The sequence below is a fragment of the Vanellus vanellus genome (genome assembly GCF_965231255.1).
Source record: "Vanellus vanellus genome assembly, chromosome: 28".
Lineage (NCBI taxonomy): Eukaryota > Metazoa > Chordata > Aves > Charadriiformes > Charadriidae > Vanellus > Vanellus vanellus.
Window position 1 is genome coordinate 2448629 of NC_138933.1, and position 18836 is coordinate 2467464.

General features: G+C 59.5%; 1 protein-coding gene across 1 annotated transcript in view; it reads left to right on the top strand.

Moving 5' to 3' along the window:
• LRP1 (LDL receptor related protein 1) overlaps positions 1–18836 on the top strand; it is an 89448-nt gene that overhangs the window by 30738 nt on the left and 39874 nt on the right. Inside the window, exons 7-15 of the mRNA XM_082496382.1 lie at positions 10957–11119; positions 12862–13084; positions 13392–13581; positions 14980–15123; positions 15482–15718; positions 16340–16520; positions 16960–17182; positions 17431–17620; positions 18127–18252. Of these exons, the coding sequence (XP_082352508.1) occupies positions 10957–11119; positions 12862–13084; positions 13392–13581; positions 14980–15123; positions 15482–15718; positions 16340–16520; positions 16960–17182; positions 17431–17620; positions 18127–18252 (1677 nt within the window). The remainder of the gene's footprint in view (positions 1–10956; positions 11120–12861; positions 13085–13391; positions 13582–14979; positions 15124–15481; positions 15719–16339; positions 16521–16959; positions 17183–17430; positions 17621–18126; positions 18253–18836) is intronic.

Below are 18836 nucleotides of genomic sequence, written 5' to 3' on the forward strand. Positions count from 1 at the left end.
TGCCCGGGGAGGGTGGGGTGAAGGGCCTCCATTCAGCCCTTCCATTAACTGGCTCGGAGTTGCCACCTCTGCCCTCCCGTGGGGATGGTGGCAGAGACCTGCGTTGAGGATGTGTCTCGGCGGGTGCTGCGAGTGCCGTTTGTGGCAGGGTGGGATGCAGAGCGGTGGGAGCGGGGCTGCCCCAAGCTGCTCGTTGGCTACGTGGCGCCGGTTGCTCTTATTCCTCGTTCCCAAGGGAATGGTCCTTACACAGTTTTGCCGTGTGCTCCTGGCAGGCTGTGTGGCTCTGCACTGTATTTGGCGGGCGGCTGCCGGTGCGAGGCTGCGTTCGTGCCCGTGCGGCCTCTCCTGGGCTGCCATGGGTTGGAGACGTGTGGGGAAATGTCCTTGTGGAGCAGCGTTTGTTTGTGAGCACAAAGGCGTTGGAGAAAGGAGTTTCCCCCAGCCCTGGGTCAGATGCTGAGGGTTGTGATGAGGAGATAATGTCTCTCCCCCACTCCTCTCTGTCAGGACGATGGAGAGACCTATGAATCCAATTAGTGGTTTCCCTCTTTATTTGCTTCTTTATGGCATTATCTGCTAACAGCAGGAGTTGGGCTTCCCTGGTGCCTGCTGCTAATGGGGCTTGAGTTGGCATTTGATGGGGGAAGACTGATGCTGAAGGGCTGGAAATTAGCAGCCCCCAGCTGTCAGGGGTAGGTCTGGGCTGGTGAGATGTCACAGCCCAGCTCTGATACCAGCCCTGCTTCCCTGCCTCTGTGTCCCCGCTCCCTTCCTGCAGAGAGATTAGTGTCACTTGTGTTGGTGGGAGATGTGTTAAATGAATGCTATTAACAGGGCTTGGCAAGACCCACTGTACTCCGAAGCTTTGCTTTTCCCCTGGTCCTTGCACGGCTAAACCTTTTTTTTCTACCCGCAGTCTTGAGTACTGATGCACTTCTTCATGGTGACTGTCCCTTGGTTCTGAAATCCGCGCTGCCCATGGACATTTTTCACAGGCAGTGATTTTCTCAGTTGATCTGAGCTGGCCGGTTCCCTACCCCCAGGTCTTTTGCCAGGGACATGCTAAAAATCAGAGGCTGGTGAAGTCTTTCATTTATTTCTTTTAGAAAAAAAAAAAAAAAACAAACCAACACCTAATGTTGGAATTGAATTATTTCTCTCTGCCATCAGTTGGAGCCGACTGTCGTGGCTGGGAAGCCCTGGGCACCGCTCTGGCTTGGAGGTGACAGGGAGGACGCCAGTGCTGGTGGCCGCACTGCATGGCCAAGGCAGCCCCTGGTGCTGCAGAGCGGCTGAACCGCTGTGGGCAGGTGTGGGGGCGGTGTGTCCCCTCACTGGGCAGGGGTCCAGCCTGTCCCCATCCCCACGGGGAACTCGGACGTGGCACCTTCCCACCCAGCCCCTGGTGCTTGGAGTCCCTTGGGGCTGCTCCCGGGTGTCGAGCGCCTGCTGGAGCTCCCTCTGGACTCAGCCCCGTGGGGAGGATGGGGCACAAGCACAGATGTGATGGTATGGGAGCGGTGCCGGGGAGGACTCGTCCTTCCTGACAGCGCTGAATTGCAACAAGGGGAACTTGTCTCGTCCTTCCTCCCTTTCCGCTCTCCCTCTCTCTCCCTCTCCTCTGCTCTGTGTGAAAATCCAGAGCTGTTTCTGACTGGGGAGGATCCTGGCAGGCATCGCACGTCCGCTCACACTCAAGGACAGAGATGCACGCGTCCCTGCACAGGGGGAGAGCCGCTCTCCAGAGTGCGCGGAGGCTTTGCTGCACCGGCACCCGGTGTCTGCTCAGACCAGTCGAGCATCTCTGCTGTGAGCAGGGCAGCACCGGGCAGGTTCCCCATGAACCCCGACAGCCCTTGTTGGCCTGGACCCCTCCAGACCCAGCCTTGCCGCCTGTGTAGGGCTGGGGACGGCTGGTGACCAGGGCAGGTTTTGCTCCGAAGTGACAGCACTCTCATCCAGGGGCTGCTGCCGGTCCCTGCGGACCCACCTTGCTCAGCGACTAATCCCTGACCTCCGAGGACTTTCTGATCCCGTGGGTTTTCTCAACAAGATTCCAGCCTCCACGTGTTTCCCAAGACAATGTCCTCGTTTGTTTGCAGTTGGGCTTCCAAAGAATTTCAAAGCAAAACACACCAGAAAAAAACAAACATATTTGCTTCCAGGCCCTTGTGCTGCTCAGCCTTCCCGGGTCGGTGCTGCCCATCCCTGGCAGGTCCTGCCCAGCGCTGGGATGGGTCCGGCCAGTCCATGGCTTTGCTGTGTGCCGGGAAGCAGCGGGTCCTGGACGGAGCGATGGCAGTTGCCTCGATTATAACTTTCCTGATGCCATTTCTGCTAAGATTAATGTGTGCAGAAAGCTTGCTGTGTCCTGTGGCCTGGTTGGAGACCCTCTGCTTCCCCAGCTCTCCTTGCCTCCCAGCTCGACCCCCAGCCCATGTCCCCCTCATCCCGGGGCCAGGGCTGGCTGCTGGGGGGAGCACATGTCCCGGCTGCGGCTTCTTGGGCAATTCCCTAAGATCTGCCGGAGACCCTGGGGATGCGACAGAGAGGGGCGAGGGAAGCAGCGCTGCCGTCAGGTTTGTGCGGCCGTAAGTCGGATTTGTGCCCCCGTTCCCCACAGGCAGCACAAGAAGGTGATGACGCCTCCCCGGAGCGTGTTCTGGGGGCGAGAGCGTCGGGCCCCCAGTGCTGCAAGGAGCCCTCCTTAAGAGGACACTGTTAATTGACCCCACACTGGCCGCCTCGTCGGCATTTCTCTGAGCGCTGCGATGGCGGCATTAACGCTTCAGCTCCAGCGTGGTGTGATCGAGTGATACTCGGCTTTCAGGGGAAGGCAGGAGTTCTTTGCTTTTACTGTGGAAAAATACTAGAGAACATGTGTCAGGAGACCAAAACCTGGGTTCCTCGGTGGCTCTCCGGGCGGCTCCCCTTCCCCTTCCCTGCTCTTTCTCTTTCTTTTTTCCCTTTCCCGGCCGACTCGTGACTTTTTGCACGGTCAGAACCGGCAGCTCTGCCAGGTTCTCTGCCAGGGTTTGTTTAGCTGAATGCATTTATTGTGCTGGGAGGTCGCTGGTGCCAGTATGGCTAATTCCTGGCCCCGCAAGCCCAGGTGCCCCGAGCTTTGGTGCTCTGCCCATGCAGGGCAATGGCTGCGGGTTTGCCGACGTCCCGCAGTAATGGAGCCAGGGCTGTGCTGGTCGTGCCCTGGGGCTGCCAGCATGGGGATGGCGGCCGGCTCCCAGGCGAAGCGGGCAGGAATGTCGGCAGCTCGGCAGGACGTGTCGAGGGCTGCTGGGAAAGGGCTGCGGAGGTTCCTTGATTTATTATTTCTTGTTTTAAGGTTTGTTGTTTTCTTTTTCTTTTATAAAACAAGCCCCCAGGAAGGGGTTTGAAATATCAGGACATTTGATCCCGAGTGCATTATAAACCCTAAACGATAGCAATCTGGCCATTATTAAAATACCTTCCTGGGCAGCATCTATCTAAACAAGCACGTCTCGGAGGTTGTTTTCATTGACTCCATTTCAGCCCTGTTACTCGTAATGACCTGTCCTGTTGCCAATAAGCAGAAGAGCTGTAGGGTTTGGGACAAATTGATTTCAGGGAGATGTTGCTCTGCAGAGGAATCCAAGTACATTTCTTTCCCCACTTTGCATGGAAAGCTATTTTTCTTCCTTGCTGCCTCATCCTAGCCAAGAAAGAGGCTCCGATGTGAACTTACTTGGCAAGAACGCAGGATGATTGGTAATTTCATCTGCTGATTCCTTTCTTTTTTTTTTTTTTTTTAACTGTTTATGACTGTTCTCGTAGCAGCAACATGTGAGAGCAAGGAATGGGTGCAGTGTCTGGGGCCACACCAGCGCATCAGCTCTTTATGTTGGAGGGGACAACAGCCACGATGGTTTTAATCGGTTTGTTAACGAAGTGCCTGCCAGTCTCTGTTCAGCCTGGAGGCAGATCTGCAGAGACACTGGGGACTGTTCTGCGGCTCTGCCTGGCACTTCTGCCTTCAATTGCCCCTCGAGGTGGGACAGTGATAGCATCCCTGATGGGACCAAGGCCCCTGGAGTGGGGTCAGCTGGGCTGGAGTGGTTTCTGTTCCTCTTCGAGGTTTGCTGAACGGTCCGAGGGTGGCAGCATCCCTGTGCCGGGAGGGGATGGCTCTGTGGTGCTTGGGCTTGGCCACATCTGCTACCCGCACTGCCATCTTCCTTCCTGTTGGCCACCCCGATCCCCCGGGCTGTGGTGGCAGAGCAGGGAAGGGTCTTCTCTGCCTTCCCCTTTCCTGGGACAGAGGACCCCCATGCAATTTCCCTCCTGCAGCGAGAGCCGCTCCCCCTGCGTTGCTCCCCTCTGTCTCTCTCCAGCCAGCCCTGAGGCGTCGAGTGAGCTGCATTCCCACCTTGCTGGAGACAAAAGGGTGAAATTAATGTCCCGAGCAATTCGGATCCTCTTGTGCACTGGGAGGGGTTTGATTTCAAATGGGCAGGAGTGTGTTTATACCTGCGCACATCTGTCCTGCAACGCTGCCTGCTGTGCTCGTGCTGCGTTCACTGTGCTGCAGCCGAGCCCTGCCAGGACCGGCTCTGCCCGCACTGGCCCCATTTTCGCCTTTTTGTTCCCCGCCCCCCAAAATCATCCCAATGGCAGTTCCTTGGGTTCCTGGTGAGCCTGTGTCTCTCTCCTCTCACCCAGAAGGAAACCGAGCGCCCTGTCCCTCCATCAGCCTCCGCTGAATATTTTTGCCTGTGGAATGGCCTCATTAAGGCAGAGTAATTAGCAGTCCCTTGGCTGCCCTCCACGCAGCTGTTCCTGCTCTTCCCACCTCGGGTGCCGCAGCCGGGCTCACGTGGGGATGCCGTGGGGCTGAGCCCGGCCGTGGGGAGGGGGACAGGTTTGGGGCTGGGGAGGAGGGGCGAGCTGTCTTGGCAGGAGGATGACAAAGTGCTGCCGGGGGCGTCCCCACCCCAGGAGGTTGGAGGCTGTGTCAGCCTGGGGCTGTGCCAGGTGCTGGAGAGGTGCTTGTGGCCCATGAGCCACTTTGGGCCATGGTGGCGATGCTGCACGAGCCGGGGCTGGGGTCTGAGGCGTGTAGATAGCGCGAGTTGGGGGTCTGGACAGCACGGGGCTCCCTGGGGAATGTGGTGCTCTGTCATCTTGTTAACTGGCGGTCGCTCTGCCTGTTGCTGGGGATGGACAGGCTGGGACTCTCCTCCCGCAGCGCCCGGGGGGCTGCGCAGCCGTGGGGTGTGGGGGGGTTGGTTTCACCCCCGGAGAGTGTTTGGCTTGTGCAGGCGCAGGGCGTGCGTGTGCGCAGAGGCCACAGGGATCCTTCCGAGCACCGAGTCAGACATCCTGGACGTGGGCCACCAGCTTCCACCCAGCGGTTCCTCCTCTGAGCTAAACAGCTTAACAGAGGGGGGTTTAAATTTATTTATTTTTTAGCCTGGTTTTCTAAGGAAACAAGACTGACGTGACGGTGGTGGCGGTGCATGCCAGTGTCTGCCCCGTCCGTAGTGCCCTCCACCCCATCTCGGCGCTGGCAGTGAGGGTTGAGGTGGTGTTTCCTTGCACAAGGGGGTGTCTGTTCCCAGGAGCCGAGGCCAGGGGGGCTGTGCCAGACCCTCGAGGGGAGCAGGGTGTCCGTGGCTGGTGCCCTTCGGGGCTGGAGTTTGTCTTCATGCCTGTCCTGTTAACATACTTCTAATTAAGGGAAATTGTCCCCAGGAGCAGTGTTTATCCATGGAGTATGCTGCCATTACAGAGACGGTCTTGTTCTCCAGGGGAGAGGATGTCTGTGGAGGGAAGAGACAGAAATTCCTCCAGATTATGGTATTATGTAAATGTATCAAACGGATCATTCCCTATAAAAAGGAAAGTAGGAAACCGATGTATTTGAGAAGCCCTGGGGACTGCATTCCTGACGAGCCTCCGTTCCTCTTCTGGAGGCGTTTTTGAACCAAAACATTCGGCAACTTTTCCAAGCTTTTTTCCCGCAGGAGCCGTGTGTCGTTGGCTCTCCCAGTGCCGTGGGGCATGCTGTGCGGCTGCCCGCCTGGGCTTCTTGCTGGGTGGCAGGTTGGGCATGGCCCCCCTCGGGCTCTGGCTCCCAAGGGTTTTGCTGGGAGCAGGAGGACACAGCGCCGACTGCCCCAGGAGACTGCTCTCCAGGCGGCTCCTCGCTTCCGATGCAGTGTGGACAAGCAGTTTTGGTGCGTTGCCTGCTTGGGCCGTGGGCTGTGCAGTTACCGGTGTGCATTCCTGTGGGGACGGTCACTGCAGCCCGTACTCCTCAGAGCCGCTGGGGCTTGTGTTAGGTCTGATCCACCGGAGCTGAAGCAAAAAACATGGACTGTTCCCCGTTGATGTGCTTGGACATAAATATTCTTTATTTAAAAACAACATGCAAATGTCAGCAGCAGAGCTCAGGCCAGCTCTTTTATCTATCCCGTGTGCTGGGCAAGGGTGAAAATGCACCTCAGCAGAACGGGGGGCAAAGACCTTTGGGGAGGGACCTCTGTGCCTGGCCTTGGAAGTGTGATTGTTGTCAGCTGCTTCAGAGGGGAGTCTCACGAGGAGGGTTCCCAGCAGAGCTGGGACCTCTGCTGACCACTGTTCCTGTCCTGCCCAGCTGCAGGCACCCCACGGGGAGTGCTCCCTTTAGGAGTGATTGAGAAGCGGGATTCCTTCCAGACCACTGCAGTGCAGAGCACTCAGTTGCAAGCTTTTTGCACCCTCACCACTATAGGTTGTTTCTGTTCTCCCATGCTCAACTGTGCGAGAGTCAGGGTGAGCTGCTGAGTTGCACGCATCTTAGTTGCAGCTGTTTCAGAACTGTGTCGAAATCCATGTTTTAGTCTGAGAGAAGATTGCGCGTTTCCTTCCTCCTCGTGTCAGGCCACAATTGATGTATTTGCAGACTGCACAACAACTGATTCATGCAGAGGAAAGTTATGTGCTGGGTCAGCAAAGCTCGTTCCCCAAAAAAACCACAGCCTTGTGGTACTTGACTGGTCGTGGGGTAAATCAGATGCTCCGTGGCTCGGGTTAAGGAGGGAGCCTTGGCAGGAGCTCTTGGGGACAGCCATTGAGTTGGTGACCCACTTGTGTCGAGGAGCTCTTTGAGTGGGACAAGATGCTCCCAGCCCCGTCGAGCACAGGAGGAAGTTGGAACTGGGGAGGGGGAAGGTTATTGCTGAATGCCTGGGAAGACTTGTAAGAGTTGACAGGGCCAAGAACATCTTGAGCGGAGGCTGGATGTTTCTTCTGCCTCTTGGGACAGTAGCTCTCCCTGAGCATGCCCTGGTAGTGCTGCAACGGGTCTCAGCTCGGTGTCGGAGGAGTCTGGGCTGGAATGGACACGTGGGAGCCTTTTCCTCCAGCCGGCTGTCCCCAGTGGTGTCTCCTCAGGGCCTGTTGGCCACAGAGGCTGCTTCAGCTTCTTCCACTGGTGGCAAGGAAAGGGGAAAATCCAAGCACATAGATTATTTTGTGGTAGGGACTTCAGCAAAAGCTTGGTCAGGATTCCTCGGTTCGTGTTGAGCGTGAAACCAGGAAACATCTGTGTGGGGTGGGTTTCGGAGTTTGCTGAAGTTGCCAGCCCGCCCATGTTGAGCAACGTGCCGCTTGTGCGCTGATGAACTTTTTGGTCCTCCCTCTCCCCTCTGTCCTCCCTTCATCTGCCCTCTCCCCCAAGGAAGGCAACAGTCGGAGCCCACTTCAACCAGTGGTGTTCCTGGCCAGCGTCACTGAGTGTGGCCAGGAGCGTGGCTGGCGTGGACCGTGGCTTGCCGGCCTGACAAGGCTGGTTAGCTTCTTCCAGGAAGGGCCTTTAAAGTTGACATTCCCTGTTCTCTGCCCCCACAAGCTCATTTTCAAACACGAGCAGATAAATAAATCTTGGGAAATTAGTTTTGCATGTTGCAATTGCTTGCAACGCCCAGCCATGGTTGGGCAAGGAGGAAGACTTGACTCTGGGATGGGAATTGGTGGGGAGATGGGCTCACTAGCCAGACCCCTCTGCTGCTGGGAGCTGCGGGCAGGAGGATAGGGGTGGTCGCTGCCCCCTGGCTTCTTCCTTCCGTTAAAGTTGTTTGCAGGAGGGACAGGCTGGTCCCTACTGGTGCCCCTGAGCTGGGTCCTTGCATGCGTCTTGCCGGTCATGGGTGGCCATGGTACACCTTCCCTGTACACCCGCTGTCCTGCCGGGGGGATGCGCGGCACCTGGCGGGGACAGACCACGTCCCTCACTCCTCCCCGTTCCCAAAGCTGAGTGCCGAGTGGGGGAGAGCTCTCTGCGGGCTAACGCGAGGGGTTAAAAATAGACATTTGTTAAATTAGCTTCCACTGAAAGTTCAAGAGGAAATCCAGGTTTAGCTGAGGCTAAAAGAAAGAGCTGAAAAAAAAAATAATAATAATAATAAAAACTGATTCCTGCAAAGGAGGGGGGAGGATGGCGAGCAGGGAGAGAAGGAGCAAGCTGAAAAACAAAAGCCTTTGAGGAGGGTAATGCTTTCCAGCTGCAAAAATACAGCCTGGGAGAAGAGCAAGTGCTTGCATCACCCGCAGCTCCCAGGCCCAGCACTGCCCTGCTCAGGGCTAGGGCCCGGCCGGGAGACCCCCGGGAGACCCCCGGGACCCTCGCCCGGAATGGGGAGAGGCAACCATGGCAGAAACGGCGAGAGGGAAGCTGTGGGCCCCAGGAAGCAAGGGGCTGGAAACCTATAGCTTGTTTTGGCCATTTTCCCTTCTGATTCCTGTTTAGCCTTTGAGTGCTGAGTTGGTGAACTTCCTCCCCATTGGATGGGCTGGACGTGGCTCCGGCTCAGCGGGACACAGCCGGTGAGGGGGCAGTGGCCCGGTGATGCTGGGGGTTTTGGGGTCGAGTGATGGGAAAGGAGGACCGAGGTGCGGGAGAGCGGTGGTGACGGGGCGGCAATGGCCTGGTCCCCCCCAGGAGGAAGGCAGTGAGGAAAAGCCAAAGCCTGGGGCCAGGGGGGTCCGTGCCTCTGTGTGGGGGGCTTGGGCCTCTGCACCGTCCCGCCAGGCGCTCCCCATCCGCCCCTGCTTGGATCGCTCCCCAGGTCCTGTGACTCTGACTCAGCCGCGCAGGCGCCAGCCAAGACCTGCTTTTTTGGGGAATTCTTGCACATCCCTTTGCTGAAGCATTTCTCGCCCAAGCAGGGCTGCGCTGCGTGTGCGGCTCTGCCTCCCCCTCTGCTCGTCAGCGGGGTGAATCAGGGCTGGGGGTGCAGGGGGGGATGGCAGGCGGGTGCCCGTCCAGGCAGTGTGACTCAGGCAGCCCCATCTCAGAGGCGGAGAGGGACCCTTGCCCACCCCTGCCACCCCCCTGCACTTTTTTGGTTGTTTTTTGCTCAGCGTCAAAACCTCTTATCACCAGCAGGCACCCAGGAGCCCCAGGTGCCCTGGCTGGACCAGGAACCCCGACTTTGCCCCTGCCCTGCCGCCGGCTCCAGCACATTGGGCAGCACGGCAGGAGCCCTGCACAGGCCTTCGTTTGGCTGGTTTGATGCTAATTCCCTGGCTCTGGGTGTTTCCACTTGGTTTTATGAGATGCATCATGCTGGGTGGTGGCTGCGGGCGCCACAGCTTCGCCCTTCCGGAGGGGAGGGCAGTTGGTCACCAGGCGGCCATCACTGCCAGCAGGACATCCCCGTCTCTGGGGCTGTGGCCTTGACACAAAATGCTCGGTGGAGGTGTGTGAGCGAGCTGGCCGGGATAACTCGGGGACGTGGGCCTCGGGTTTGTGCTTGGGCGGGGCACCCCCAGACCCCTGGGGTTGAGTCTCGCTAAAATCCAGGCAGCGCTTCACAGTGCTGCAGCAGGGAAGGGCTTGATATCGTCAGGCCGAATCTTGCGAGCAGGGGGAGTGTGGGGAGTTGCAAAATGTCCTGGCTTGATTCATGTTTTCCCTCCTTCTGCACTGGTTAATAATTCAGCGGCGTCTGGCCCTGCTCCTCTGGGGCTGTCTGGGTCCCGATGTCCTCGGGGTGGTCGGGCTGTGGAGCTGCTGCTGCTCCCGTGCCAGCTGCGATGCCGAGCCGCAGCGATGACCCTGCGGCGCTGCTGTGTCAGCATGGGAGTGACGTGGGGTCTTGGGGGCACTAACCGAAAGGATGGGCTTCCAAAGCACTTGGCATCTCCCAGAGCCTCCGGGAGCTGCAGCCCCTCACCCCAAGCTGTGGCCGAGGGCGGGTGGGGGGCACGGAGCAGTGCCGGGCACTGACCTGGTTGCAAGGCAGGAATTCAGGTGCATTGGGCTTATCCGATTTAACAGGCTTTCACTGGTTTAATTAAATACTTAAACGCTGTGTGCCAGATGCCGTCTCTCACCTGCTTCAGGGCTCAGGGTGTCCTTGAGGCTCTGGATTAGCTCTGCCCGGGCTGCCTCTCCCAGTCGGGGCTCTGCCTGCAGCCCCCGGCTGCTGCAGTCTCTCCCCGTGCTGCCCTGACCGTGGGCTTGGTGGGTGTTTGCTGTGCGATGCTGCGGTCTGAGCCTCTTCCCCCTCTGTGCCATGTGGCTCTCCAGGAGCTGCCTTCGCCTCCTTGGGTGCCCACCACGCACAGCCTTCCCCCTGCTCGGGACAGTGTTCCTGTGGGATGCTCTCCTGCCTGCCTGTGATGTCTCTGAAAGCGCTGCCGCTTGCAACTGGGCTGCCAGGGGGGTGGCAGGTCCCATGTTCCTCGGGAGGAGGTGGTGGCGTCAATCCACGTGGCGTGCCCAGGGCCAGGTCCCCGGTACTGTGCAGATGACAGCTCCTCCATGGCTCACATGGCCTCACTCCTCAGCTATGTTTGTGCTGGGAATGCCTGGGGGGGCTGGGAGGTGGTCAGAGACCCCATGCACAGGCACGCGTGGGGCTCCTGGCTCCCTCCTTCCCTCCCTCCCTCCCTGCCTAACCTCTCCTCTCCCCCTCTCCCACGGCCTAGATGTCGAGCAGATGGCCATTGACTGGCTCACCGGCAACTTCTACTTCGTGGATGACATTGATGACAGGATCTTTGTCTGCAACAAGAATGGAGTCACCTGTGTCACACTGCTGGACCTGGAGCTGTACAACCCCAAGGGGATAGCGCTGGACCCAGCTATGGGGTAAGAGTCCTGCTTGGGGATGGGAGGGCTCAGCGTTGCTGCCTGGACCTGCACCATGGATTTAGGGGGGTGGAACCAGCCGGCAGGGTCCAGCTGCTGCAGTGAAGTGGGGTGGCAGGGATGCTGCTGGAAGAGTGACTCTCCTGCCTGCGCAGGCCCCTCTGGGCGTTAGCACCGAGTGAGTCGCAGTGTTTTCTCTCCCTCAGCTGGGGTCGGGGCCACATGCTATAGGGTGGTTGTGGCAGCAGCGTTTTGAGCAGCCTACTGGTACCAGCCAGTTTTGGAGGAGGTGAAGGTTTGGTCTTCTGCTCGGCCGGCACTGCACCGGGGACAGGCTGGTGTGGGAGCAGAGCTGGACCGGTGCGGCACTGGGGAATGTTAGCATCTGATCCTGGGTCTTCTAATTAACCGTTCTTGGTGACAGCTGGGAAGCACATGGTCCTTCCTGCTGGGGATGGTGGTACCTGCGTGGCCATGTCCAGAAGCCCTTCTCTGGAGGGTTGCTTCCCACTCCTCCTGCCCTCAGCAGCGGCTTTGCTCAGGACGAGCTTTTGCTTGGGCTCAGGACAAGCTGCCGTTTCCAGGCTGTGGCTGCGTGGTTAACAGCTTTGCACCAGCTTTTGGGAACCGAAACAGTCAGACACACGGATGGAGCAGCTCCCCCTGTGCCTATTTATGCGGGTTGCTGCGGTCAGATGGCAATGCTCGGGCAGCTGCCTTTTGCAAAATCCCATGCATGGGGAAGCTGGGATGCTGAATCATCGGAGCAGCTCAGGGCATGCACGGCAGCTGCAGGACCCCGGGAGCGGGGAGCTGGTGTGGCCGAGGCCGCGGCAGGCAGAGCAGAGTGGCATGCAAGATCCCATTGGGCACTTTCCGCGAGCGTGGTCCAGCCGTGGGGTGTGCGTGCGGGGGAAATCCTGCTGCCTGGCAGGGAAGTCTGTCGGCACGTGAGCATGGTCTGCCTAACCCGACGGCGTGCTCCCTCCGAGGATGCTCAGCTGTGTGTGCCACAGGGTCCCAGCGAAACCAGTAAAGAGGATGTCTCCCCCCTCACCTGCTTCTTTCCACATGGGTGCTTTTATCCTTGCCTGAATGAAGAGAGCTGATGTTATTGAGCAGAAAAGCTGAAAGGGTTTTTTATAAATAAGTAAATATTGCATAGCAGCCTGGAGAGAGACTCTGGCCTGGAACAGGGAAGGTGCAGACAAGCCCCACAGGTGGCTGAGTTAAAGTTACCGGGCTCTGCAACAGAGACCCAGCACGGCTCCGGTGCTCAGGGCGGTGGTGCTGCGTCCTGTCTGGGAAGCGCTGTGCTGAGAGCTGCGGCCACAGGCAGGACGGCTCTCAGGTGCATGGCACCTGGGCAGATGCATCGGGTTGCGTTTTAACACATCCGCTGGTGGAGGGCCCTGGATCTCTTCCTGGTGACACCAGCAAATCCTGGTTTGAGGTTTTGTCCGCTTGTCTCAGCGTCGCTGCCTGGGTTGCTGCGGCTCCTCTGAGGTGCAGGCGGGTGCTGCCAGCCCTTTGCACTGCTGGGCCGTGTGGGCAGCGAGGAGCAACCCTGGGCCAGCCCCGGCTGGGAGCTGCTGTGTTGGACCCCAGCCACCCCCGTGCCCACGGGATCAAGCCCGTGTCTGTGGGTGGGAGTGTGCGCCATCTGTACGTCTGTGTCCTCCATCTCTGGGTCGACCGTGACGTGCAGGTTCTGAGCTCCTGCCTTTGCCCTTCTCATGCAGCAAAGTGTTCTTCACCGACTACGGGCAGATCCCTAAGGTGGAACGCTGCGACATGGACGGGCAGAACCGCACCAAGCTGGTGGACAGCAAGATCGTCTTCCCCCATGGCATCACCTTGGACTTGGTGAACCGGCTGGTGTACTGGGCTGACGCCTACCTGGACTATATTGAGGTGGTGGACTATGAAGGCAAAAACAGACACACCATCATCCAGGGCATCCTGGTGAGTGGGGCCAGAGGGAGGTCGGGGTCGGGGGGGCCTTACGGCAGAGTGCACTGGAGGCAGGTCTGAGCTTGCACTGCTGTGGGGCACTGGTCCATAGGCTTAGCTTTGCTGGTCCAGCAAAGAAAAGGTGTGAGCTGCTGAACGCCAACCAGTCCTGCAGCATCTGCCTGCCAAGCCCAATCTCGTGGGGCGAGAGCCACGGGGCAGGATCAGGGGCAGGGGTTGGGGGCTTTGCACACCTCGGAGCCAGGGTTCTAATGTCTCCTCCTAAATTCCTTGTGGACACCTGCGTGGTGCCTTCCAGATTGAACACCTCTACGGGCTAACCGTCTTTGAGAACTACCTCTACGCCACCAACTCTGACAATGCCAACGCCCAGCAGAAAACCAGCGTCATCCGGGTCAACCGCTTCAACAGCACTGAGTACCAGGTGGTGACGCGGGTGGACAAGGGAGGAGCGCTGCACATCTACCACCAGCGGCGCCAGCCCACAGGTGTGACCCCTGCCCGGAAAAAGCAGCTTCTTGGACCTTGAAGGCTGAGTGGCGATGGGGATGGGCTGCACCTTCTGAATTCCCTCTTCTAATGGGGCCAGACACCCAGGATGGGTTCACTTGCCCGTGAGGCTCTGTTGGTAACCCCCTGTGGTCCTCGGGAGCAGTGCTCAGCCTGAACCTGGTCCTGCCCAGTCTCCCCCAGCTCCCCCCTCGATCCTCCCCACGATCTCCATGTGCCTGGGCAGGCTCTGGCAGCGGAGCTCGCCATGGGTGGTGGCAGCTGACCGGGGGTCACCCCCAGAGCCTGGCTGGGGGTGCTGAGTGCCGGGCACATCAAAATGCAGGGACAGGGACGGACGAGCCAACTGCCCGGCTGTGCTCCACAGAGACTCTCAGAGCTGCCATCCCGCTGCCAGCACTCCTTGGCCAGGGGCTTGTGTGGGATTCCTGCTCCCTGGCAGTCACGGGACCGGCCTCTTGCTTGGCTACCGCACACTCTGGGTGCCCCCGGCCCCTGCTATTGCTCCGTCTCCTCCTGTGAGAGATGTGGCAGCTATCCCCACGGGCCAGGCAGCTGCGCCGCGTGGTTGATGGATCACGTCTCGCTGGAGAGCACAGGGGCATTGGAGCAGATGTGGTATCTTGAAATATTAATGGCTCTCCTTTGCAGTGCCCACACACTCTAGATCCCCACTGCCAGTGTGTTTGGCCTTCGACCAGGGCCATGCGCTCCTGAGCACTGAGGGGGTTTAAGGGAGTTGAAAGGCTTTGGGGCTGCAGGGACTGTCTCCAACCCACGTCCGTCCCCATCTGCCTGCTCCGCCCCCAGCACCTTCCTGCAGTGAATCAATTTACTCATTTAAAATCCTCTTAGCATCTGCAGCCTGCTTGACACTTTCCAGAATATAAAACTAATCAGGAGATTTCCAAGTTGTGAAGGAGTGCGATTAAGGGGGCTCTCTGGGCCGGTGCTGGCTGTCCCCATGCCGGGGCTCATCATGCCAGCACTGTCTGTGGGGCAGCTGGACAAGCCCACTCCCGCCATGGCCTATGAGGGATGGGCTGGACAGACAGACAGAGGCAGCGTGGCCCAGCGGCAGTGGCCGTGTGCCGGGACACACTGTGCTGGTTTCTGCTCTGCAGTGATGCTGCCTCTTGGGCAGGTCCTTTCCCATCTCTGTCCTGTGCCATGCTCAGTGCCTGGCCAGCCAGGAGCTCCAGGAGGATGGGGTCCTCCTAAAGCACCCATGAGACCATCTCCGCATCCCTGTGGTTGCAGAGTAGTGTCCCCTGCCTGCCCGGGCTTCCTGGCCAACAGGGACCTGCAGCCAGGCAGGCCATCTCTGCGCTGCTCTGGTGGCCTGCAGCTGCTGCAGCCCGCGCTCTCTGTTGCAGTGAGGAGTCATGCCTGCGAGCCAGATCAGTTCGGCAAGCCGGGGGGCTGCTCGGACATCTGCCTCCTCGGGAACAGCCACAAGACCCGAACCTGCCGGTGCCGCTCCGGGTTCAGCCTGGGCAGCGATGGGAAGTCCTGCAAAAGTGAGTCCTGGCCCTCCCTGGAGAGCTGCGGGACGGGATGAGGGGGACAAAGGTCCCCTCTCTGCGAGGGTCTAGGGTGGGCGGAGGCACTTGTGCCAGACGACTGGCAGCACATGGGCCAAGGGGCAAGCAGGGCCGGTTGCAAACACCCCTTTCCTTCCTGGCCTAAGCTGTGGGCCGCCTGCTGGGCTCCTCGGTCCCTGCAGACTTGCTGGGTGCAGGGGCAGGCTGCCTCCTCCTGGCCCCTCTGTCCTGGCTGTGACCCTGCCAAAGCCCTGGTGCCACATCCATTGCGCTGCCCACCCCCAGCGCCGCCCTGGCCCAGCTGGTGGCGATGGCTCTCCCTGTCTCTCTGCAGAGCCTGAGCACGAGCTGTTCCTGGTGTATGGGAAGGGGCGTCCAGGCATCATCCGTGGGATGGACATGGGGGCCAAGGTGCCAGATGAACACATGATCCCCATCGAGAACCTCATGAACCCCCGAGCGCTGGACTTCCACTCTGAGACTGGCTTCATCTACTTCGCTGACACCACCAGCTACCTCATTGGGCGCCAGAAGATCGACGGCACAGAGCGAGAGACCATCCTGAAGGACGGTGCGTGGCCGAGGGGCACAGCCCGGTCCCTCCCCAGCGCGGTCGGCCCCCAGGAACTGGTGGCAACAGCCATCAGTGCATTTCCTTGTGTAATGGCACCATTTCTGTCCTCTCCCTTGTCTTTGACCCTTAAAACTGAGGTTTGAAGCTGCTGTTTGGGTTTATCTGTGGACTGCTATTGAGAGGCAGGTACAGAGCACTTGTCCCAGCAGAGGGATCCTTGTCCCTGATGTCCCCCTCCTGCCTGAGCTGGCTCACACCGATCCGGTCAGATGGGAGGAGGGAGGGATGGGGGATCCTCTGTCAGGGTCCCTGAGGCTCAGTGTGGTGGCTGATCCATCCTCACGCTTCCAGCCAAGTATGTTTGTGTTGCCTCAGGGCAAACCAGCCAAGGACACTCCTGAATTTGGCTTTTTCCAGCCCAGGCTTGCCGTGGCTGCGGTACCTCTGGGGGATGTGCCTGCGCTGAGGCTGGGGGGGTCCGTCATCCCTGTCGGTTTGAGTTGGGATCAGGTGGTGCCGAATGCACTGTGAATCATATGGGGCTGTCACATCCACTTCTCATCTTCCCGCTGCTGCGCAGCCCTGGTGATGAGCACCCGCTCCTGCTTTTCCCCAAAGGCATCCACAACGTGGAAGGGATTGCGGTGGACTGGATGGGGAACAACCTGTACTGGACGGATGATGGCCCCAAAAAGACGATCAGCGTGGCTCGGCTGGAGAAGGCTGCCCAGACACGGAAGACACTGATCGAGGGGAAGATGACACACCCCCGAGCGATTGTGGTGGACCCCCTGAACGGGTGCGGGTGCCTGGGCAGGCAGCATTGCCTCGTGGGAGGGCATGTCCCCTCCTGCCTGCAGCAAGGACCGGCAGAGCTGGCAGTGGGGTCCCCAGCTCCGCACGGCATTCGTGGTGGCTCCCAAGCTGTGACACTGGGGTCAGGCAGCAGCTCCGGCCATGGCGATGGCAGCGGCTCTGTGCTGTGCGGCAGCTTCAGCCTGGGCTCGGCAGCACTGGCATGGGTGGGAGGGCTATTGGGCTGTCGCATTGAGCTGGGGCCTGGCTGTAGGCACGGGGCAGCAGGACCTTCCCACTGGTTTGAGTCAGCCGCTCTGTGAGCAGCCATAGAGTTCACACCTGGTTTGGTGGAGGCAGAGCTGGTTGCTCTTCGGATCAGTGGTGGGGTGGGCTTGAAGCCCAATTTGTCTATGTCTCTAACAGCTCAGTGTCTGTGGCAGGTGGATGTACTGGACAGACTGGGAGGAGGATCCCAAGGACAGCAAGAGGGGCAAGATTGAGAGGGCCTGGATGGATGGTTCCAACCGCAACATCTTCATCACCTCCAAGACCGTCCTGTGGCCCAACGGGCTGAGCCTGGACATCCCGGCCAAGATCCTCTACTGGGTGGATGCTTTCTATGACCGCATCGAGATGGTCTACCTCAACGGCACTGAGCGGAAGGCAAGTGGAGGCCCTGCGGGCTCTCGGACGTTGATTGTCCCAGAGTTCGGGCTGTGGGCAGCTGAGCCATTGCCTCAGATGTCTGCATCCGCTGCGGATCTGCTTGGTGGCCACATTCAGCCATGCTCCCCTGCCGCCTGTCCCCTCCTCTCCCCTTCCAATGTCCCTTGCCCTGTCCTGCCACGTGAGATTTGCCCGAGCACCCTTCCCAGCTAACGATGAGCCTCTCTGCCTCCCCATGCCTGCAGATTGTGTATGAGGGACCTGAACTGAATCACGCCTTCGGGCTGTGCCACTACAGCAGCTTCCTCTTCTGGACCGAATACCGCAGCGGCAGCATCTACCGGCTGGACCAGGCCTCCAAGGTGGTGAGCCTGCTCCGGAACGAGCGCCCACCCATCTTCGAGATCCGGATGTATGATGCGCAGCAGCAGCAAGGTACTGGGGCCACCTCTGCTTGGCACCGTGGGGACCTGTCACGCACAAGGGACTGGGGGAGGTGGAAGAGGGATGAGACTGGGGACCAGGGTCTGAGGAATTGCCTTGCCTTCCTCTTGGCCATATCCCTGCCTGTCTGTCCATCCCCATGCACCCTGTCTTTCTCTCCGTAAACCCTGTTGTCCCTCATCCCCTGCCCTTCCAGCCTTTCCTCTCTTTCTCCCCGTCCCTCCCTGCCTGAGAGGCTTCCTGGCAAGTTGAGTCATACTTTATGTCCCCTGAGGAGTCCCCACTGCCTTGCACGGTCTGATAAACGAGTCTCCAGCTGGTGAGGGATCACCAGTGCCTTTCGTGGCCTGGTGAACTGGGGTCTCCAGCTGGTTTCCCACTGTGGACCCTGTTGAGGGAGTCCAGGGGGCTGGGTGTGCCCAGCAGCCCCCCATGGGTCAGCAGGGTTCCCTGAGCACTGAAGTCCCCTTCTCCTCACCCTTGCCTTGCCTCCACAGTGGGCTCCAACAAGTGCCGCGTAAACAACGGTGGCTGCAGCAGCCTGTGCCTGGCCACCCCCCGGGGCCGTCAGTGTGCCTGTGCTGAGGACCAGATCCTGGGATTGGACTCTGTCACCTGCCAGGGTAGGCTGCCTTGGGGCCCAGCCCGCAGTGGGGACCCCCTTTCCCCCGGGGGAGGGGGGGGGACATGGGGTCTGCAGCTCCACTCTGGCATATCAGCAGCGATGCCTCTCACGGTGGGAGGCTGTCCCAGGGCTTGGGGAGATGGGTGCTCCCTGCACCTGTGGGAGCCACAGATGATGAGTCACGTTGCCAGCTCTGGTTCCTCCTCTTGCATGATGGCAGCAGGACAGTCGCCTGCCCAGGGAAGCAGGTGGAAATCCCTGGTGGGGATCGCTGCACTGAAGCTGTGCAACTGTGTCTGATGCTGCCCGCGCAGTTGGGATGCCATCACTCTGCTGCCAGTGTGGGGGAGAGGCAGGTTCAGGGTGGGGAGTCTGAGCAGTACTGTGCTTTGCCGGCTTAAATGAGAGGGGTGAAGCTCTTCTGACGCGTGCAGGCTGGGTGAGGGTCTCTCCCCCTCGATCGTGGGGTGCGCCTTCGCGTTTCGTGCTCAGGAGCTGGTGCACATGGGCACGAGTGTCTGTGTACACTCGCAGGGCTGCTGGGCAGTTGTGTAGGCATCCTGCCAGCCTGGGGACGCGGGA